Source organism: Pleurodeles waltl, chromosome 2_2 (assembly GCF_031143425.1).
Source record: "Pleurodeles waltl isolate 20211129_DDA chromosome 2_2, aPleWal1.hap1.20221129, whole genome shotgun sequence".
Taxonomy (NCBI): Eukaryota; Metazoa; Chordata; class Amphibia; order Caudata; family Salamandridae; genus Pleurodeles; species Pleurodeles waltl.
Window position 1 is genome coordinate 350,453,011 of NC_090439.1, and position 23,799 is coordinate 350,476,809.

The 23,799-nt window shown below is 43.0% G+C and overlaps 1 protein-coding gene across 1 annotated transcript in view; it reads left to right on the forward strand.

Annotated features, from left to right (window-relative positions):
• LOC138282376 (cytochrome P450 2J5-like) overlaps positions 1 to 23,799 on the forward strand; it is a 377,554-nt gene that overhangs the window by 59,982 nt on the left and 293,773 nt on the right. Inside the window, exons 3-4 of the mRNA XM_069219857.1 lie at positions 15,514 to 15,663; positions 16,142 to 16,302. Of these exons, the coding sequence (XP_069075958.1) occupies positions 15,514 to 15,663; positions 16,142 to 16,302 (311 nt within the window). The remainder of the gene's footprint in view (positions 1 to 15,513; positions 15,664 to 16,141; positions 16,303 to 23,799) is intronic.

Sequence of the window (23,799 nt, forward strand, 5' to 3'; positions counted from 1 at the left end):
ATGTACAATACATGCTGTGAAAATTCTTTAACATAGTAAAAAGGAATAAAGTATAATTAATATAACAGGGATTGTGTTTATGTAATTGTCATCTAGACAGTTTACCGTGCAAGTCTAGGATTACTTCGCCTTTGCATTGACCTTTTACAGTTTTGTTTATTGCCCTGGTCAAAAGGGTTAGAGGGCTTTGCCTCATTGCTTTAAACCACTTTGTATTTTGGGGCATTTCCTGTCATGGGCACTAGGTCTACCCACACAAGTGAGGTACCATTTTTATCGGGAGACTTGGGGGAACACTGGGTGGAAGGTAATGTGTGGCTCCTCTAAGATTCCAGAACTTTCTGTCACCAAAATGTGAGGTCAAAGTGTTTTTTTCGGACAAATTTTGAGGTATGCAAAGGATTCTGGGTAACAGAACCCGTTGAGAGCACAAGTCACCCCATCCTGGATTCCCCTAGGTATCTAGTTTTAAAAAATGCACAGGTTTTGTAGGGTTCTCTAGGTGCCGGCTGAGCTTGAGGCCAAAATCCACAGCTAGGCACTTTGCAAAAAACACATGAGATTTCAATGCAAAAGTGTGTTGAGTCCATGTTGCATTTCCTGTCACAGGCACTAGGCCTACCCACACAAGTGAGGTACCATTTTTATCGGGAGACTTGGGGGAACACGGAATAGTAGAACAAGTGTTATTTCCCCTTGTCTTTCTCTACATTTTTTCCTTCCAAATTTAAGACAATGTGTAAAAAATACATCTATTTGAGAAATCCACTGTAATTCACATGCGAGTATGGGGACCCCAGAATTCAGCGATGTGGAAATAACCACTGCTTCTCAACACCTTATCTTGTGCCCATTTTGGAAATAGAAAGGTTTCCTTGATACCTATTTTTACTCTTTGTATTTCAGCAAATGAGTTGCTGTATACCCGGTATAGAATGAAAATTCATTGCAGGGTGCAGCTCATTTATTGGCTCTGGGAACCTAGAGTTCTTGATGAACCTACAAGCCCTATATATCCCTGCAACCAGACGAGTCCACCAGATGTAACGGTATATTGTTTTAAAAAATCTGACATAGCAGGAAAAAGTTACAGAGTAAAACATGGAGAAAAATGGCAGTTTATTTCACCTTAATTTCATTTTTCTTTTTATTTCAGCTGTTATTTTCTATAGGAAAACCGTGTAGGATCTACACAAATGACACCTTGCTGAATTCGGAATTTTGTCTGCATTTCAGAAATGTTTAGCTGTCCGGGATCCAGCATTGGTTTCTCACCCATTTCTGTCACTAAGTGGAAGGAGCACAAAAAATAGTTCAAATGGGGTTTGTCCCAGTAAAATGCCAAAATTGTGTGAAAATTTTGTTTTTTTGATTCAAGTCTGCCTTTTCTTGAAAGCTGGGAAGATGGTGATTTTAGTACGGCAAACCCTTTGTTGATGCCATTTTCAGGGGAAAAAACAGAAGCCTTTTGCAGCCCTTTTTTCCCATTTAAAAAAAAATCTCTGTATTTTGGCTAATTTCTTGGTCTCCTCCAGGGGAACCCACACACTTTTGGTGCCTCTCTAGAATCCTTAGGATGGTGGAAAAAAAGTATGCAAATTTGGCGTGGGTAGCTTATGTGGACCAAAAGCTATGAGGGCCTAAGCACAAACTGCCCCTGGCTCCTGAGGGGGAAAAGGCCTAGTAGTGAAGGGGGTTAATGGGTGTCTGATGTATGGGTGAGGGTGGGCATTTGTATACAGTATGTGTAACATGCAGTGTGTGTGTGTGTGGATGGGTGTGCTGTGGAGGTGCTGTGTGTGTTTGTGGTGCCAGGGGATGTGCTGGTGCAAAAATGTGCCCTGGTGGGTTTGTAAGTTTGTGTTTGTGGTGGGTGTTAAGTCTGTAGGTATGGTAGTGTTAGGTGTGGATGTTTGTGTCATGTGGGTGTTTTGTCTGCAGGTGTGGTGGTGGTTTGGTGTGGATGTTTGTGTCATGGTGGGTATGGTGTCTGTGGGGATGTATGTGGTGGTGGTGGGGTGGTATGGTGTCTGTGAGTGTGTGTGTCTGGGTTTCTTGTTGTGTTTTTGTGTGTATTTGCTACTTGTGTGTGTTTGAGTGGGTGCATGCAAATGTGCATGTGTGCTTTGGAAAGGGCTGGGTAGAGGGATTTGGGATGAGAAAGGGGTGGGAGTTGGGGCAGGAGGTTGGAATGGGTGGGAAGCTGTGGTCACTGAGGAAGCCAGACCCTAGAACAACCTCTGTAGACCAGACATGGCACCTAGAATGCCATCCAGGTGTACTAGCATATGTGCCATCTGGCCACTGAGCCCAGGATGGCATTTAGTAGTACAGTCTGGCATACAGAGATAGTATACAATAGGTCAATAGCCTCCTCTTCGAGCCCAGTCTAGGAGACAGAGGCAGGGTAAGGTACCTGCAGCAAAGGTGATGACACCTCATTTAGGTGAGCGGCTAGAGCCAACTGAGGGGAGCAAGAGGGAGGGTGGAGATGGAAACATGGGTGGCGGACAACAATGCATGTGGAATTGTCACACTAGGGTCTGGCACCACTAGGGACTGGTCTTCTGTGGAAGCCTCCGAAGATGATGTTGAGTCATTGGTGGCGTCCATGCTAGTCACCTCACCCTCCATGGCACTGGGTCTCTCGTATTGGTGGCGTCTGCACCAGTACACAGTGCCCTGCTTCTTCCCCTCCAACGTGGCCCTTGTCATCTTTGCCTCGCCCAGATGATGCTGAAAACACAGATACAACAGTTCGAGTGTATATGTGTAAATAGAATGGAACATGAACTTTGCTCACAAAACATTGGCCAAGTCTACACATTGAACCAGGTTAAGGCCCTTAATCGTGGCTTCTTTATCATCAGTATCCACATATGTAGGGAAGAATTCTACAAACCATTTCCTCACAGCCTAGAAATTCCCCATGCTTTTGTATCTCATCCACTTTGATTTCTATGCATGACAGATGGCTTTGACTGCATGAGTAAATACATAGGCCTGGATACATTCCTAACCCACTTCAGTATTGAGCAAAAACATATCCATATTTCCAAAAGAGTAATGTTTTGGGTCTGATATTGACTCATCAAGATGGGATACTCCAAAATCTATGTGATGTAACCTTCCATCTGCAAATGTCCTTTTAACTATCACTTTTCTTACCATCATTGATTTCTCATCAGGACATAACTAAGGACCCTTAAATATAATTTTGGGTACATGTAACTCTGGTATCAATGTGGAAAGATTCCTGCCTGTTTCAATCAATACAGTTTGACATAAGAATTCATGTTGGTTGACCCAGACTGGCTTACATGCACATTTGTGAAGGACTAAAGCTTCATGACAAACTGCTACTGTTTGCATGAACTGACTTGAATCTTGCTGTTGAAACATATTTCTAACATAAGATAAGGATTGATGCCATTTTACACGTTTCCAGTCCTTGTGGAGCAGATGCTCATGATCATATTGTCATTGTACCAACTTACCAATGTAAAGTCTGAAACATCAACTGTATCATAAGTGCATTCTATGCCATGCCAGCAGTAATAGGCCTACATTACCTACTCACATTTGTGATGGAGCATGCTCAAATGTAGCATGTTTGTTTCAAAAGTCCCTAATAACATGGATAAAATGCATGTACTCCTATTTCACATGCAGACATGTCAGCTCAAAACAGTACTTGGCTTCTGATGAGGAAGCTAGTGAAAATCTTTAGCACAAGCCAATACACCAATACACCAAACACAGCATCAGACACCATCTGAATAAATCACACTTCCAGAAATCCTCACCTGCATTGGATGTGGGTCAACCATCATGTTGATACCAAACAACATTGCAGTACATTAAAAAAGTTAAACAATAAGATTAGCTGGATGCAAAAACTCCCCCCCTTGATGCTGCTGTTAGGCCCTAAACTGCCCATCAATCTCGGAGTAGGCCACCGCAAGGTTGCGGGACACTAGAGGGGGGCAGTGTGCGGGACATGCGCTTGCCTCATTGAAAGTTCTTGCTGATCTAAACTTGGGCTGATTTCTGAACCAGCATCAGAGGTTCTCCCACCACTTCCTGCAGTGCACGGTATGCCACTCATGGACCCCCCCAAGGGTCTGCATCTTCAAAGCAATAGCATTCCAGATGTCCAGCTTTTGATGGCCGTTGACCTTTCTGGATGAGAAAAAAAAATAACTAAGGAGGTTTTGCATGCTATTGTTTGCCTGTGGTGGTTTTGCACAATAATTTTGCTCTCTCACATGAATTCCCAAAAGAGTCAGTATAGATTTTTTCAAACATTTAAAATTTCTTAGGAAATGCTAATTGGCAGTAATCAATTGAGTACCCCAACATTTTCTATCTTCTCATGTAACCAATTTGGGCCACAAATATCAATTAGGCCAGGGCTAGGAAAACTTTCTTGTTGTGAGAGCCAATCTTTTTTAGTCCAAATCATTGTGAGACACTAAAGGCTAAACAACATGTACATTATTTGCACATAACCCCATGCACAGCTACATTGACTTCATGCCTAATGTTCATAGAGCCAGATACTTGGCTCCTGAAGGCCAGATTTAGGTGTCTGGACAGGACCGGTGGAGCCTTCCTCTAGTCACCCAATAAGGTGTGCCAAATTACGGTTGCCTGCTGCATGCTGTACAACATTGCCTTGTAACAGAACATCCCAGTAATCGCAGAGGATGGGAACTGAAGAACCACTGGGTGAGGATGTCGTAGTACCCAATGAAGATGACAGTAGTGAAGAGGAAGTCATTGACCACATCTTCACCTGGGAAAATGTGTACCCTTACATACTGTGACATCCAATGTCATAACAACTGGTGACATACTGAACATATTAGTCTTCAATGGTAACTTGGTAGGAATGGCCAGCCTAGGAAAGTTCAAGGCAAAGACGTTTGTGGATCAGAGGTTCCCTACATTGACTACTGGTTTTATTGACATAGATAAACTTTACTTCTGCTAAGTATATGTGTCCTCCTAATGTATCATTTGAGTCAAATTGTATATGTGAAATATTTAATTTTCCCTTTTTATTTTGTTCCAGGGTCCTTCACCATGTCATCTTCATTTGGAGATTTCAAGGTTGTGACATTTTCGGTGATATGTTGCTGTTGGAAAGTACAAAGGGAACATGTATTGAACCTGGGACAGACACCCACTTGGATAGATAGATCTTGCACAGAGACAACTTGCAATGTGATTGAATGAAAGTTCTTGAGAATGTATTAAGCCTGTTGTCTGTTAGATGTTTCCACCAAGGCAATATGTGCTGCTTAACTTGCTCTAACCACATGTGTATGACAAAAGGGGCAGCTTCTCCGTAATGGCATTGCCCCACTGCTCAGAGTCAGTCAGCGAAAAATCAAATGATAATAAAACTTTATCATTTTATTTTCCACTGACTGAGCCATGGAATGTAGGGCAGGGTGTCGCCAGGCCACGGCACTGTGTGTGCACATGTTGGTTTGGCTGACTGGCTTAGGATGGCCAGCCTGACATGAGCACTTACATTTCTCCAGTCCAGCTGTGTTGCATATTTGGTGGAGAAATGGTCTGAAATGTGCCTGAACGAGTGTCAGACCAGCCCACTCAGTCCAATCCTGGTGTTTCTCTCATGCTTGGAATAGCATGAGAGCAGTGTCTGGATTGGATGGGGATCCTGTGCTTTGTACCCCAGACATGCAACTCAACACAGCAGAGATGAGATTTGAAAGCTGAGCCATTTCAAGGCATGGCAGCCTCAAAAACAAACCATGGTACAACCTATTGGATTAAACACTACTACTCATAATCAGCATGCCACAGAACATGATTGTAAAACTTTGAATATACACACTATGATTTATGCAAGAAAGTAGATCAATTCAATGGAGTAATAAGACGATGCCAACATACTGGATCAACACAGCAGATGAAATGTTGATACCTATGTGAAATGATGAATAACAACTATGTGAAGCTTTGACTTTTGTGCATATGTGGAATGAAAGGGAGGTTGGGCAACATCACATTGCAGTATTGTTTTGCAGAAAAGCAGGGCATTATGGTAGTTTTAGTCATTTGCCATGTATTGGGAAAAAGTGAGCAGCACCTTTCTATATCAATTAATGGAGTGAAAATCAAACACACGATGTATATGTGTATAATGTGACTAGGTTAAAATACCTGTTATAAGCACTATACCTTCATGTACATATGGATGGAGTTTTGAACCTGTTTTTTGCAGTGAAACAACTAACAGTGAGATACAGCAAAGGACTAGGCAAATGTAAGGGGTGATCCACGGAGGACAACACACAATCTCACAATACATATTGGTCATTGTTAAATAGATTGTAACAATCATGATGTTACTGATTTAGATAACACAAGGTATTTTGGAAACTGAAATGTCAAAATACATGTTTTGATAGGTGTCTAGAAACATTCTGAACAGCTACGTTAAGGGCAAGGACTCCATTTGTTGAAATACATAGGTGTAACTTACCAGGCTCCACTCCACCAGGGATTTCTGTCAAGCCTTCAGGATGAAGTGTTGTAATTTAGCATTAGCAGAAGACATCTTGTATTTAGCAACTATTGTGAACATTTCGCGGAATCCATTTGTATTCATGGCAGCCATTATCTCTGCCACATGCTGCCATGTGCTCGCCGTGTGCCCTGTCCTGTTAACTACTCTTGAAAATCTGTCTAGTGACAAGTTATATTTAGCATCTCCCACTTTCGTACATGCCCAGTAAGATCTGCAGCTGTTAGTAATTAGTAACAGACAGTAATGTGTCAACTAGTCCTTGAAAACTGTTAGCCCCTCCTACCTGTTGACTGTGCATTTCCATATGACCTTATATGTATATAAGGCTTGCTTCTATAATTGTACCACCTTCCTTTTAGCCCCTGCGTCGGTATAAAAGGACCATGCTCTCTTAGTTCAGTGTGCTACTTCAAACATTGCTGAAGGGTGCTGTTTGAACTGTAATACCACCTCTTAAGGTTTAATAAACTTTGGCTTTTATTTCAGTTTCTGTGCCAACTTCTTCCTATATGGTCTGAGGACTTTGTGCAGAGAAGGGCGAACCCCTTGCACTAGTAGGCCTTGCTGAGGCTTACTTCGACAGAAGGATCTGCAACACCTTCTACTCCCAGGAAAAGAGTTGTAATAGGGGGCCTGGAGAACCACCACCGGTCCTCTGGGCCTCCAGGTGTTGCTTGGAGGCCAGGGAACAGACTCTCTTCCACAAGTAATTCCACTTCTTCCTAATTTCCTCCTAGGTGCACAGATTGTTAGCTACATCATTCGCTCCATTGACTATTCTGTCCCATATTTGCTTTTTCTGAGATATTGTACTATTTTGAACTTGTGCTCCAAACAATTGCAGCTCAACTCCAATCATTTAATCTGCCAACACTGTCAATACTCCCTCTGTAAAACGTATATATACTAGTGCCCTAAAAAGTGAAAAGACAGGTGAAGAATAGGAAAACAAAAAATAACCTGGCTGTTCAGTGACAAGGTCGTCCTCATAATGGGGGTCAGTAGTGGAATGGCAAAGGATCATGGTCTGAAATGGAATGTGTTTTATGGTTGTTTTGTAGGTGTTCACAATTGTCCAATATCCATCAGGTGTGGGCTGCTAACATCTATCCAAAAGCTGCAGCCATAATACAATGCTGAATCGCTCCCTCGATGGACTACCGCCATCATGGGACCGCCGCTGGTACACCACCAGCTCAACTGTGTCATCTAAACATGGTGGGCGCAGTGCCGCCTTCCCAATGGCGATGGAGTGCTAGTTGCCAGCATTGTAGTCCACCATGTTGGCTGTGGGTTACAGGTAGCGAGGCGGAGCACACTCAGTTGACACGGATGGCAGATGAACAGCTTAGATCTAAATATGGCGGTCAGAACACCGTCAGCTTGACTGAGTTCTTGGGACCGCTGACAAGGCAAAGTGGTGGTAATACTATCAAGATCTAAATCAAGCCCTAAATTACCACTCATGAAGAAGTAGTCAAGCTGTTACAACACAATGGGAACATGAGAATGAATCAACAAATGAAACTGATCCTCTATGGCCATCTCAGTGGACTATAAAGGTGAAAATGAGAGAGTGAACTAAACATCGTCAAGCAGTGAGGGCAGAAAAGGATTACAGTGTTGAAATCACTTGAATGACTATTTGTCACCACCAAACATAAGTCCCTTCTCTGCTGTTATGGGAAACCTAACCTTGTTAAACACCTGGTCCCCCAGGTATGATAGTTTTCTCCATGAATACTCATTGTAGTTTGTATTTCTCAACAAGGCCACTCTTGATCCAAACTCAGTGCATGGGATCTCGCTCGCACCTTTTACTTGTATTGCTGCAACCAAACAAATCTTATGTAAACACTGGCCTCGCACTAGTCTGTTTCATGTGACCTGATAGATATTCCTTAAAAATGGCTTATATTTCCTTCATATTATTTCTTGTGACTATGCCTGGGATTGAGCAGGTAAATTTGCTCAGTTTAATGGAGTTAGCCCTTCCACATTTAGGGGCATATTTATACTCCGTTTGCGCCAAATTAGCGTCGTTTTTTTCGACGCAAATTCGGCGCAAAACTAACGGCATATTTATACTTTGGCGTTAGACGCGTCTAGCGCCAAAGTATGGGCAAATAGCGTAATTTTTTTGCGTGAACGCCTTCCTTGCGTTAATGAGATGCAAGGAAGGCGTTCCCGTCTAAAAAAATGACGGCGACGCAAATGCGTCGTATTTATACTCCCGGGCAAAAATCACGCCCGGGAGTGGTCGGGTCAAAAAACCCCGCATTTGCGCCACTTTTTAACGCCTGGGTCAGGGTAGGCGTTAAGGGGCCTGTGGGCTCAGAATGAGCCCACAGGTGCCCTCCCCTGCCCCCAGGGACCCCCCCTGCCACCCTTGCCCACCCCAGGAGGACACCCAAGGATGGAGGGACCCATCCCAGGGACATTCAGGTAAGTTCAGGTAAGTATATATATATATATTTTTTTTTTTTGGGTGGCATAGGGGGGCCTTATTTGTGCCCCCCTACATGCCACTATGCCCAATGACCATGCCCAGGGGACATAAGTCCCCTAGGCATGGCCATTGGGCAAGGGGGCATGACTCCTGTCTTTACTAAGACAGGAGTCATGAAAATGGCGTCTGGGCGTCGTTTAAAATGGCGCAAATCGGGTTAAGACTATTTTTTAGCGTCAACCTGACTTGCGCCATTTTAAGACGCCCTAACGCCATTTTTCCCAACGCCGGCGCTGCCTGGTGTACGTGTTTTTTTTCCACGCACACCAGGCAGCGCCGGTCTGCTTGCGCCGGCTAACGCCATTCAATAAATACGGTGCCCGCATGGTGCTTCAGAATGGCGTTAGCCGGCGCAAAAATTTTTTACGCTAAACTGCGTTAGCGCAGTTTAGCGTCAAAAAGTATAAATACAGGCCTTAATGCGTGGGTCAAATCCAGACCACTTCATACTGTTTATTGATTTGTTGATGTTGTCATTTGCCTCTGTTCCACAATCATGTTCCATATTTTAGAACCTTATTGCTTAAAAATGTTGTTTTAGGCTATATTCTGTCTTTAGTTTATCAAACTTGAGAGATTAGGGCACAACAAAGTATGCTAACAAGAATATTACCAACTTCACTGGAACTTAGACACCCAAGAAATGTTCCCACATTAGATGTGAACCCAGTAGATAGGATCACTCTGCATTTACTCGCTAGACAATTAGATGGCTGCACCCACCCCTGTTAAAATCATGATCTTGAATGTTCAGGGCTTGAATTTGCCCGTCTAAGGGAAAGGTATTTTGAAAATAGCTAATTAACAAGGATGCTGATATAATAATTTTTCAGGGGATGTACCTATAAGCTGGTGATGTTCCAAACTAAGGTCTAGGGGGCCAGATGAACTAAGCCATTTTGCCGTCACTCAGGGTGGAATTTGCAAAATCAGATCCTTTGCAACAGCTAAATGGTATTTTGGTATGTGCCAAACCCAAACTGCGATTCTGTAACAATCAGGTTTGTGACTACATGAATCAATTTTGAGTGGGCTTGTATATAGGGATCATCCAAATCAAAATATTGATTTGCTGTAGAATGCAATAATGTTCTGTGACAGAAATCAAGAGTCAAAACATTAATATTTTACCGACTACCGAAAGATTGTGATAACTCATTCGCAAACGGGAAGTGATCCTCAAAGCACCGATTCACCTTTGTGAATGTTTAAAAAAGCATTTTTAAGAGTCCATGGGACCACTGCTTACTCATAAAAAAATATTTATAAAAGTTTTCATTATTTTTTCAAATCCTTTGTGAAAGTTTATGTCATGTTTTGAAATGCATCACATTCCTTTTAGGAAAACAGGCTGCATTTAAAAAACAGATTGCTTTATTGGAAAGCAATCACAGACAGAGGGGTTTGCTAACCCCATGCAGACTACCATTCTTGTGATTTTCAGTCAATCACAGTGGGCTGCAATTTCTGACCGACTTCATGCATAATAATGAGGAATTTCAAATTGTGATGCACTGTTAATGGTGATTTTGTGAATCAACCTATTAGTACATACGTCGGTTTGCAGAATTGATTCAGTAAAAGAGGGTGTGTAATTTGTGTCCACTTTTACTGAATCAATTCTTAGAACATCTGGTCCTACATTCTACCACCTATAGTTTCTTGTTATGGCACAATTTAATACTTAGGGTGTGGCTGTACTATTTAGGTTAGAAATCTTTCTGTAAATAAGATTTGCTAAAATAAAAATGAGAGGGTGTTGGGATTGAACGGTCAGCTTCAAAATAAAGTTTCCACATTCTTTTCTCACTATGGCTCCACCCATGACAGATATCTTTCCTTCGTCATGGTTTCCCATGCTATCTAACCATTCCAGAGGGAATATTACAGTGGGAGGCTAGTTCAACAGCCTATTTGACCCAACAACGGAAAGCTCTTCTCTCCTTAGGCATCAACATACAACTCCGACTTCCTTGCTCAAAGGTCTGCAAGGCCATAGCCTTATAGTTGCCTGGTGCATTCTATTCTTGAATGGGACTAAACATATATCCCATTCACACTTAGCAACTGTTTTGTCTTGTTCTCACTGATACAATTGACGTAAAATTGATTTCAGATTATGCACCAGTTAAAATGATGAGGCTTGTACAATACATCCACCCATCATTACATGTGTGAAAAAAACTAATAGCTTTTCATCACCATGTTTCTAGTAACATTAAATAGACCTTGATGATGTAGTTAGCTGAAAACAAAACTGAGGTGGTGCCCCCAGTCATGCTATTGGAGGCAGCAAAAGAAGAGCTTATAGCTCAAACCATCATTTTCTTCAGAATTGCTAAAAATAAATAAGCAGATCTAGAATCTGGAAGTAATACACAAGGTTGCCAGCTAAGCAGGATCAGGGACGGTGTTGTCCTCAAGAATAGATGAGGAAATGTCCCCCTAAAGATAAGATTCAAAACGGCATTTTAAATAGCAATCATATAATAAGCATTAAGACTCAAAAGGACGTCAGATCAGCAACTTATAAACAATAAAGGTTTATTAAAAATTATAAAATTCAGTACAGAAGGTAAAAATACCACTTGATCAGTCATAAAGAATTAGCATAGGGCTCAGTAACCATTTTCCCTAAAGGATGGCAGCATTTAAATAGATGCAGCATGAGCAAAATATTAAAAATAGTCCTAGACCAGAATATGCAGCACATCAAGAAATCGAGCAGCACCTCTAGCAGCTCGGAGAAAGGACGCACAGAGCCTCAAACGTATGTTTTTTTACAGGCAAATTCATAATGGAAACTGATAGACCTGGCATTCTTGGCGTGGTCTCCTCTGTCTTTTTTTCCTCTGCTTCTCATGTTTTGACTGTGAGCTGGACCCTATTTTTGCTGTTTTTGGTACTCTGGGCATTTTACCACTGCTGACCAGTGCTAAGGTGCAAGTGCTCCTGTGTAAAGTGTATGTGTAATTGTTTTTCCATGATTGGCATATTTGATTTACTAGAAAGTCCCTAGGAAAAGTGCACTAGAGGTGTCCAGGGCCTGTAAATCAAATATTACTAGTGGGCCTGCAGCACTGGTTGTGCCACCCACATTAGTACCCCTGTCAACATGGCTCAGACCTGCCACTGCAGTGTCTGTGTGTGCAGTTTTAACCTACCAATTCGATTTGGCAAATGTACCAACTAGCCAGGCCTAAACCTTATATTTTTATACATATAAGGAACCCCTAAGGATGGACCTAGGGAACCCCATGGGCAGGGTGCAGTGTATGTTAAAGGTGGGACATGTACTGGTGTGTTTTACATGTGCTAACAGTGAAATACTGCCAAATTTGTTTTTCACTGTTGCAAGGCCTATCTCTCTCATAGGTTAACAAGGGGGCTGCCTTTAAATATTTTTAAAGTTCAGATTGCCTTTGAGAGCAGATAGAAATTTGGAGTTTGGTGTCTCTGAACTCACAATTTAAAAATACATATTTTAGTGAAGTTGTTTTTTAAATTCTTAGTTTGAAAATGCCACTTTTAGAAAGTAGGCATTTTCTTGCTTAAATCAATCTATGACTCTGCCTGTTGGTGGATTCCCTGTCTGGGTCAGAATGAAAGTGGGGTTGTTTGTGAATCCCCTCTAGACAGTGACACAAAGGAAGCTGGGGTGTAGCCTGCATATCCTGATGAGCCATCTAGGCTAGAGTGAACAACAGATACTTTCCTTTGAAGTTTGCCTACTTCAAAGGCAGAAAGGGGTATAAGTAGTGGACCCAAAACCCCAGACTTTAGATTTCTTCTAGATTACTTCTGGGATCAAGAGGAACCTCTGCCAAGGAGAAGAGCTGGAGGAGGAGTAATGCCCTTTTGCCTGTGACTGTGCTTTGATGGGTTAACCTGCAGTTGCTGCTTCTGCCTGAAAGAGGACAAAGACTGGACTTTGTTGTGCATTCCTGCATGAGAAGAATCTCCAAGGGCTTGAATTGAGTTTGGCTCCTGTTTTGAAGTCTCAGGGCCATCAAAGACTTCCTCTGCCAGCACCTGGACTCTCTGCTGAGACTCCTGCCCTGCCAAGTGGTGCCCTGTCTAGCCTCTGGGCCCTTGAGAAGTGAAGTGGGCAGAACAAGGATTGAAACCCACACACAGAAGGCAGCAAAAATCGATGCTCCACCTGCATCGCGGCTCGGAGGTCGATGCATTGCAGCTGGAGAAACAACGTCACACCTGCTTGCAGCTGGTAATATTGGCGCAAACACCATGTAGCGTGGTTTTCTGACACTGTGTGGGCGGATTTCACACGTATCGTCGGTGGGCGTCAAAGGAATCGTGAGCATGTGCGGATCCGAGGTGCCCTGTATGGAAATTGACACATCGATCTCTGCAAGCGAAAAAAAAACGTATCGCCTATCCGACCGGACAAGAAACGATGCACAGCCTTACTTGGGAGTAAGAAATTGACGCATCGCTAACTTTTCCGCGTGCAGCTTTAGTTTTGATGCAAACCAGATACTTTGTGTAAAATCAATGTTTCCATTGTTTTCTATGAAGTAAGACTCTTATTCTTTTGAAAATTCATATCTTGACTTGTGTATGTTAGATTTTGTCGTTTTGGTCTTGTTTGATTTAGATAAATATTCCCTGTTTTTAGGTCAAGCGTTAGCGTTCAGCCTGCTGTATACTAAAGTATACAATAGAGTGAGTTCCAGCATTTTGATTGGTTAGTTGCAGTGTCCTTCAAAAATCTTTGCTTGCTAGTGTTCAGTTCTGGCTCTTTGGCCTGCCTTTTTTCAGTTTGGGAGCAGCACAAAGTACTATGTAATTACGCCATGTCCTGTTTATCTCTTCTGAAGGGGACTTTTTCTTTCACTATTGGCCAGTTTGCCTTGCACTGTGGGTGTGTGTTCAGTCCCTCTTCCACACCAGCTCCCTCTGTAAACATAAACCAACATTAGAGGGGGGCTTTTCCAGGGACAGCTTGCTCTCGCTCTCTTCCTCTTATTTTGAGTCTGTGTGGCAATAAAAGTCCAGTCAGTCATTTACAACTCTGTCAGCTCTAACTCAAAGCAAACACGAAACTATTGCATTCCAAATGCTTGTTTTAATTGTTACAGTGCGGCACACGCCACGTTTTGATTACATACCGGCTGCGCCTTTATTTCATTCGCACGCTTCGCCCACTTCCATTTTTTTATTTCATTACTTGTTTATTTAGAAGGTGGTATGCAGCTCGGTATGTCATCTCGGTCATTCCGAGCGCCGGAGCAGAAAGACAGCAAAATAAAATCAACGTGTGAGCGCTTAAATTTTACTGAACACACAAATAGTGCACACGTTTAAACTCTTGTTTTGATTGTTACAGCGAGGCACACGCGATTTGTTTACATACGCCGGCTGTGCCTTTATTTCATTCAGCACGCCTCGCCCACCTCCATTTTTTTATTTCATTGCTTGTTTTTCAATTATTTTTAATCATGTCCCCTTTGCTCTTTCCTGTTTTTCTCCTGATGAGCTCGGTTGCTCTGCGCCTGAGAAAATGGCAAACTACAAGCAGAAAGCTTGCCTTGCCTCCTGTCAACCCCAGGCTTAGATTTGATCGGAGCACGAAAGAACTGAACCGTACGCTCAGCACAAAGCTCTTCAGACGAGCCGTTTCCAACACCCTGCAATGAGGACACCTTAGAGGATGGCACAATAAGTGCTGCAGTCGGTGGGTGACATTTAACTTTTGATGCCAGGGGTGTAGCTTTTATACCATACACTATGGCTTTATAGAATGGTTCAACAGGCCAGTGAGGGATCAACCCATTTCTACATGTTTTAGGGGTCAGACCACATACACTGGACACATGACAATGGTGCCCATGGTTCAGAGTCTTAAAAACAACAATACAATTCAGGAAAAAATATGGGTGTCCATGTAAAAAGGGACATTTTCACACACCTTCTCAAAAGTCTAAAGCTAAACACAATAAAAAAAATCTTGTTATTGATTCATCCGTAGTGACTTTAAGGTCCTCTTACCAGATATACAACTTTTCTTCTACCAGTCAAAGAACCATGGGGTACATTTATCATTATACTGCTCACAAAAAAAACTTTGCAGTTATCAACCAGTGTTTTTGCTACCTCTGTAGAATTTTGTGAACCGAACGAAGTACTAATTGTTTGGTTTGCATGTTACATTACATTGATTTGTATGGTGCACTAGTCATCCAAGAGGGTATCTAGGCGCTTGGGCAGTTGTGTACATTTGCAGTCCCCAAGATGTTCATATGAAGAGCCAGGTCTTCAGCTTCTTGTGGAACTCCAGAAGTCAGTGGCTATATGATAGGATAGTATGTTTGGCCCCAAATTAAAGTATTCCACTCAATGGGTAAACCTTCTAGCGGGAATCTTGAAATGATGCGCTGCAAAATGTGTAGAAGTGATATATGTCCAATTTCTGCAGGTATCATATTATCCAATGGTGAGACCTGGAAACGGCAAAGGCGATTCGCTCTAATGGCTCTCCGAAACTTGGGACTTGGGAAGAAAAGTCTGGAATGGCGTATCCAGAACGAGGCATTCAGATTGGTGGAGCTTTTTGCTGCCACCAAAGGTAATGACAGTAGTGAGGATTACTATTGAAACACACTTCTGTATGTTATAAATAAGTGGTTAGGGAAAGTGTTGCTTTGTATACAGTGAGAATAAAAAAAGGTTACATTTACAATGAATGCATATTGTTGAGGCAGAATCTGGAAGGCGGGATCCATAAAGTAATGGGAGTCTATTAGGTAAGAAATAGTTGGTGTGTTTAATGGGTAAGGGTGTGGCGTGTGGTTAATAGTTTGTGAAGAATGTGTGAAGGGTTTATTTTGAGATAGGAATGTGTGTTGTACATGATTATACTTAGATTTCTTTTCATTGCATTTCTGACTTTCATGTTTGATTGTGGACGACTGAGGATGTATTTTTCGTTAAATATCATGCAGATGACTTCACCTTCACTGTTGACCAAAGTGTGAGCAGGTTATATCAGTGCAGTGCATGTTTGTGCACCCTGATGAATGACTATGACACTCAATTGTTTGCAGGAAGTGCAGTGGATCCTCAGCCCCTAATTGCTGCCTGTGTTTCCAATGTAATTTCCTGGGTGGTCTTTGGGCATGGTTTCTCCTTTGAGGATATTCGCTTCCATCAGTTACTTAAGGCATCCGAAACAATTGCATATTTCCAAGGAACTGTTTGGGGTCGGGTGAGTAGATAGATTTTTTTCTCTTCTCTTTATAATTTTTGTCTGCATAATCAGTAGTCTCAACTTGAGCCTAATGATGTCTCAATTTCACAAGTTCTTGTAATGTACCATTTATAATGTCTTTATGGATCTTGACACTAAAACTGTGACAGTTTTTATTGTTTCTAGCACGTTCTAAAGGTTATGCTTTTCATGCCATATTCCTGACTACTGCGCTCACCCACAAACCCCATCTTCCCTCTTCCGACTCAGACGTTCTATGCCACAGCGGCATGAATGACACCAATCCAACAGTGCTACTGCCGGTGGAGGGTGCAGCAGAAGGCTGCTGGAGTCACTTGAGCTTAGAGCTAAGGTGATGAAGAAATCTCAAAGGAGAAGAGGGTGACTTGAGGAGCCATCAGTAGCTAATAGTTTGCTTTACGGTGCAAGGGGGGCACAGGGAGCAGCAGAGGGGGAGATATTCTTGCTATTCTTTTTATTCTTCCCCCACACTCACCCACCTGCCTGCCCGCCTGTCTGCACATTCCTGGCATGGTGAAGCTGGAACAAACCAGTGAGACCCTCACATCTTCCCCAGGTCAGTGCAGTGAGTACATAACGGATCAGGTGTGATGAATCACCTACATTGCAACAGCCTGCTTTGCCAATCTCTGTTATCAGCCTTAATCCTGCTTAAAACCTGCTCCAGTGTTCTTAGCCGTTCTTCAGGAGCCCTTTCTGTTTGTGGGTGGAGTTGGTGATTACCAGGAGAGGTGAGTGTTTCATGTATTTGTTTCCTTTTTCTGGTCTAGCGCTGGCCCTTGGTAAATAGCTACCTGAACTGCCCATCCAGTGACTAACCCACAGAGTGCAAGCTAGTGGCACTGGGACCAACTATGGTCATTCTTTAAGACATCAGGGATTTACCGGCTCTCTAGTTCAACTGTAGCACTGAATTCATCCTAGCAGCTCTAGTAACCACAGGACTAATTCCAGCATCTTGCATTTCAGGTCTCCAGATAACTGAGACCATTTCTCCATAACCCTCACTCCCAAAAAAAGATATTTGGTGGCCGTTGAGGAACAGGCTCCTAAATATATTAGTGGAAACTTCTATTGAGATACCTATCTGGGAATCCTAAAAGTACTAGCCCCAGTGCGTTAACCACCCAGCTGAAGTTGCCTCTATGTCCAGCTCTCCAGGGAAACCCAGCGAGACAGGACGTTTGGCAGGCCAGCGGTACCCACACTATGGGGGCCAATCCTATTCAACCTGGAAGTAACACTCTAGGAAACAGGGTAAGCTGAGTAACTGGATTTTAGTAACAAGCTGAGATCTTATTTAACATGGGGGGAAGGTGGCAGATATATTAAGAGCTAGGGTGGAGGCACCAGCATTGATTGATATGGTTCCCGGGGGCTATTTTGTTGCTGGAAGTAATCCTCCAATTTAGGCCACTTTTTCCCAGATATCATATTAACAAGACAAGGGAAGCAAGGGAAGTACCTGACTCTAAAGATGAAGGCAAGTGGATAAAAACAAGCAGGAGCTCCAGCCCTGCCCCCCCCCTCAAGAACACCTAGTGGCCCGCAAAGCGATCTCACTTGGATACAGTGCTGCCATTAATCAATATACGACTGGCAGGTGGCCAGGGAAACATTTAACAAGTTCTACGCAAACCTCAGTGGTCCTTGTAACACAAAGGAATAGTACTAATTCTCCAATAAAAGAAAATCAGATCAAAGTCACAGTCCGAATAAATGCCTGCCTCACCTCAGTTCGTCACAAGTTTTTGGGAAACGATTTATGGTGGAGAAGAAATGTCTGGAGGGAACTCTACCCCAATTTTCTACACCATCACAAAGCATATTATGGATCCCTCATTAGATGACTTGAATAAAACAAATATAAAGAATATCCTGACTGCCTCAAACAAGTAGGCTCAAGTTGGCCCCTTATTAACACCTACATTTCAACAGCAGTTAGGGCATGACAAAAGTACTCCAGAAACACAGCCGGGCCCAGAAGACATAAGTCAAAATTCATCTGGTGCATGCAACTGCAACCATAACTCCTCAACCCAAATCAGATCCGAAGGGGGGCGACATGGTCCCACTGACCTAACCAGTTCTAGCTGTCAGGAGTGCCATTAGTAATACCCTAATCAAAAAACAGTTACTTTGGTGGATCAGTTTGCCACAACTGCCAATCACACTACATTACTAACAGAGATTCTCACAACATTAGAATCACAGAAAGAAACGTATGAAAACCGCCTATTGCATGGTATTTTCTCAGCAGATATGATAGCCAAAACCCAGGAGCTCCTGTGCATTGATGACATTATTGATGTATTGAGACTGCTGCCTTATGAATTCAAAGAGCTATTATAGGGATTCCCCTCAATGCAAGTTGCAAGCACAAATGTTATCCCAAATGCCAACACTATAGTAATAAACTATAAAGTCACATCCAATTTGCTGACGTGCTAGAGCCCTGATTCCAAGAGCTCTGAAAAAACATCAGAGAGCCACGGTTTAGATGACACTGATAGGACATAAACAAAACGGAATACCACAAAGTCATCTAGGCCCTAAAGCCCAGCTGGCTCAGAAATGAGTGAACAAGAAGATCTCATTTCTGTAGCACTTTTTAATACTTAAGAGAAGGAAGTTAACTCAACCACCTTTCAGCCGTACATAAGTAAACAACACTTTAAGAAACTATGCAAATAAACACAAAGGGGGTCATTCTGACCCTGGCGGTCGACCACGGAAGCACCGCCAACAGGCTGGCGGTGCTTCCTGGGCCATTCTGACAGCGGCGGTAAAGCCGTGGTCAGAAAAGGGGAACCAGCGGTTTCCCGCCGGTTTACCCCTGGCCCAGGGAATCCTCCATGGCGGCACTGCTTGCAGCGCCGCCATGGGGATTCCGACCCCCTTCCCGCCACCCTGTTCCTGGTGGTTTTTACCGCCAGGAACAGGATGGCGGGAACGGGTGTCGTGGGGCCCCTGGGGGCCCCTGCACTGCCCGTGCCACTGGCATGGGCTGTGCAGGGGCCCCCTAACAGGGCCCCACAAAGATTTTCAGTGTCTTCTTTGTAGACACTGAAAATCGCGACAGGTGCCACTGCACCCGTCGCACCCCTGCAAATCAGCCGGCTCCATTCGGAGCCGTCTTCCTTTTTGCAGGGGCTTTCCCGCTGGGCCGGCGGGCGATCTTTTGGAGATCGCCTGCCGGCCCAGCGGGAAAGTTAGAATGACCGCTGCGGTCATTTGACCGCGGTGCGGTCTTTTGGCGGTCTCTGCCCGGCGGGCGGTGCCCGCCGCCCGCCGGGGTCAGAATGACCCCCAAAATCTGGTGTAAGAAATTGGGTTTCTGGTTGGCAGAGGTATGCACCCTGTCCAAGTAGGAACTGCAATCTTTTTCAGAGTAAGCTACACAGACGCCCTACATTAACCTGTACTCACCCACTGGTAGCTTGGTACAGAGCAATCAGGCTTAACTTAAGAGGCAATGTATTAAGTATTTGTGCAACACTTCAAACAGTAAAACAGTGAAAACAACACAAACAATAACACCCTTGGTTAAAAAAACAGAACTTAACAAACAGAACAAGACCAACATAACAAACATCCAGTTAGTAAAACTGGAGTTATGAATTTTCAAAAACTAAACTGAAATATAGTGCTTAAAACCATAAAGCACCATCGGAGGCTCTTTGGTCATGCTAGACAGGGTCAAATCTGAAAGTTCAGGCTGACCGCGATGGAGCAGGGGTCAGATACAGGGACCAGCCTTTGCCCGCTGCAATAGTACCTTGTTTGAGTTGACATAAAAGGAGATGCAAGGGGCAGAGGAGACAATGTGTCATTGTCAATCCTTAGGATGTAGGCAATGCATGAGTTTCAAGCTACGCAAAGTCGGAGATGCATAGGAAATGGAGGGAATGTACTGCACCTTTTGTGATGCAATGTCCTTGAACCTCGCAGCAGTGGTGATATATCGGCATCTAAGGACATGCGCAAGTTCAGAACGGCTCAACGGCATCAATGCCTTAATTTTTGACTGAGCAGCACTTTATACCCACTTCCAAAGTATGGGCCCAGGACTGGATTAGCACCACTTGGCAGGGCAAGACTCACAGTTGGCAGAGTCCAGGTGTTGTGGCAGGTGACTTGGAAGTCTTTCATGTCATTGAGACTTCAGTCAGGCGGCAAGCCAGCAAACCCTTGCAATCACTTTTGTTCTGGGTTGGACAGATGTAAGTCCTGTCCTTCTTACTCCCAGGCAAGGAAAGCAGCAGGCAGCACGTCAGCACAGCAGAGCAGGAGTTCAGCAGAGTAGCAGTCCAGCAAAGTGGCAGTGGCTTCAGCAGCACAGCAGTCCTTCCTGGCAGAGTATTCACAGGTCCAGAAGTGTACTGAGTTGTTGGTGTCTGAGGACCAGTGCCTATACCCAGTTGTGCCTTTGAAGTGGGGGATACTTTAAGGAGATGCCTTTGAAGTCCACAAAGTCCCTGCCCAGGATCCAGACTCACTACATGGGGCTATGCAGCCCTTTGTGTGGGGACAGGACATAGCCTATTCAAGTGTAAGTGTCAGCTCCTCCCTTGCATCCTGCCTAGGATGGCCCAATAAGATATAGATGGCTCATCAGTCCCACTTAAGCTTTCTGTGTGTGGCTGCCTAGAAGGAATGCACAAGCCCAGCTGTTTCCCACCCAAGATGTGTATTAGAGACAGGCAGAAGACACCAAATGGCTAAAGTAAGAAAATGCCAACTTTTTAAAAGCCTCACATAAAAATGCTCCTGGGGGAGTTATTTAGATATAGTATGCGTACATATTATACAATCTTCAATTAATGAATAAGACAACGCCATACTGTTAAAATCCAATATATAATAGGATTCAGGAAGTTGAAAAACATGTACAACAATTCCAATGAATGTCCATTTCATAAACAACAACACTGTATATAACCCCTCCAGCTCATAAGATTGAACCCCAACAGCGATCCAGGAAGGGGTTATAACCCTCCTCATGACAGTTCGGCACAATAATTGCCTGGTTTTCAGTCCCAGTTCAAGCAATATCATGGACTTTCAATTCAGTTTGTCAAATGAGAAGGTAATGTTGATGTTTCGACCTGGAGTGGCAGTCAGAGGTCCGTCAGACCATCATCAGGACACAGTGTTGTTAAATAATACCTACACATAAGAAACATTCATTAAAAAACAGTACTTGCAATATATTAAATCACACCATGTGTACCAACTGTTGAACCCCAAAAAACACCAAAACACAGGTGTGGATACTATTATAAGCCACCACCTATATGACAAGAAAAGTTCAAAAAATACTTTTAAAACAAAGCAAACGTGCACCAAAAAGTACACGGTGTCAGGCTCATACCTGGTTGCAAAATAGGCTCTGTAGCAACACACCAGGGGACTTCAACCTACAAGCCCAGGTAAACAAATCAACAAAGATTAAAATATTAGAATTGCTTAACAGTCATACATCATAAACTCTAGAAAAACTCTGCCTCCATTGCAGTGTACTCATACCTTTTAAATATGGGACCGCTAGCGTCTGTCTCCATCCACATCTGCTCAACACATGCGTGTCAGAATCAAACATTGCTGGCCTTCCCAGTGAGTTTAAATAAGGAAGTGAATGGTCATGTGACCATTCCAGTGACTATGGTGGCCATCTTTAACTGGTAAAAATGCCTAACTAATACCCTGAGTTTGGAAACTGTTGTAATTACGGTAAGTGTACTGTTGTCGACCTCAGTAGGTTAATAAGTAAAATATCCATCTGGGCCATCAGCTCAGTCCATGTTAGAAAGATCCACACACGGTCTGTCTCCCTGCTACAGAGCATTCAGGTAGTCACATGTCACATGACCAATGCAGTAACTGCGGCCATCTTTAAATGTAATAATGGCCCATCTAAATACTCTCCAATACTAAAACTACTTTTACAACCCTGCTGTAGGTAGCCCCAGAGTCTAGCTTATCCACAGAACAGATAGAAAAGACCCAACCAATTATTGTCAGGGCATTATAAGCCATCAACCACAACAACCAATACAACTAAATGTCAGAAATGAAAGTACAGATAAAGGGACTCACAGCCCTCATACCAACCATAAGAAAGGAAAGGACACAATAGGAAACCCTGAAAGGGACCAGATCCTCTCTAGTAGAGCTGCTAGATATCAGTTCAGTGTCTGCAATTGCAGGCACAGAACCATTCAAGTGAGACATTGTCTGTACCCAGTTCCTAGGGGAATACTGGATGCCCCTAAGTGTGTTCATTTACAAGAGCAGAGGTATCTCATCGAGGGCCCCTTTATCATTAAGTGACTGTATTAGTCTTTTGAGAACTATGATACATGCGGGTGAACCCTTCACTTAGTTAGTTTTGGATATCTATGTTTAATTTGTGTAAACATCTTTGTTAAGAGCACCTTGTGAATTGATAACTGGATAAATGTCTGAGCAAGAAACAATTTCTTACACTGATGATTACATTGCTAGAATAGCCAGTGGCACGTCTCTTTTGGGACAACAGAGGGCATCAATTTTACATACATAACAGGATTCCACTTTGGCCCAACTAGAAAAATTGCATAAGAAATTGGTAAGGACTGAGCTACATGCCAAGTTTTTAACAGATTGTTTAAATGCAAATCTTATCCCTGTGGGATTACAAGTACGGAATATTCCGATCATTTTTGTGGATGGTCCTCAGCATAGAAACAGCTCTAAAACATATGGAAAGGTTTAAAAAAGAGATTACAGAGCTAGAAAAAAAGTTCTTGGAGGATCAAACTATGACCAATGCTAAGGAAACTCTAAAAAAGTAAGAAGGTACCATTTCTGATTTTGAAACAACCAATATCCTGAAGAAAACAGATAAGTTACAAAGACATCAGGAGATATAGTAAGGAGCACACATATCCATACCTACACAAAGATTTTTACCAACATGGTACAGTAAATACTGGTGGGACTCAGAAACATATGGTTACTTTCACAGACACTATGAGTGATTCTGACAGTGACAACTCTGTTTCTACTGCGAGCCTCTCTAATACAAGTTGTAATACTGAACCCTCCACCTCTATACAAACTTTTTTAGAAAGGGGCCAGGGACCAGCACAGGGAAGGGTAAGGAACTTCAGACAGGGTGGTTCATGAACCAATACACCCCCCAGGATTCAGACAAACCAGGAATCAATATTATGAGTGGTAGACAATATGACACATAATCCTGGTTTGGAGGAGGTACCGATCTTCAACTTGTCCTCACACGAGTTAAGTTCTAAAGAAATTGAAGTTCTGAGTACAGGTCTATCCTTGTGCCAACTCATAGGAATGATCAACTTTTTACTCAAATGGAGTTATATAAATTTTTTAGGACCTTGAGACTTACATTTTGGTTTACCAAAAATCCACATGTGAGCCCAGAAAGTATCACAGGCTTGCGATCTGCCTCTACAT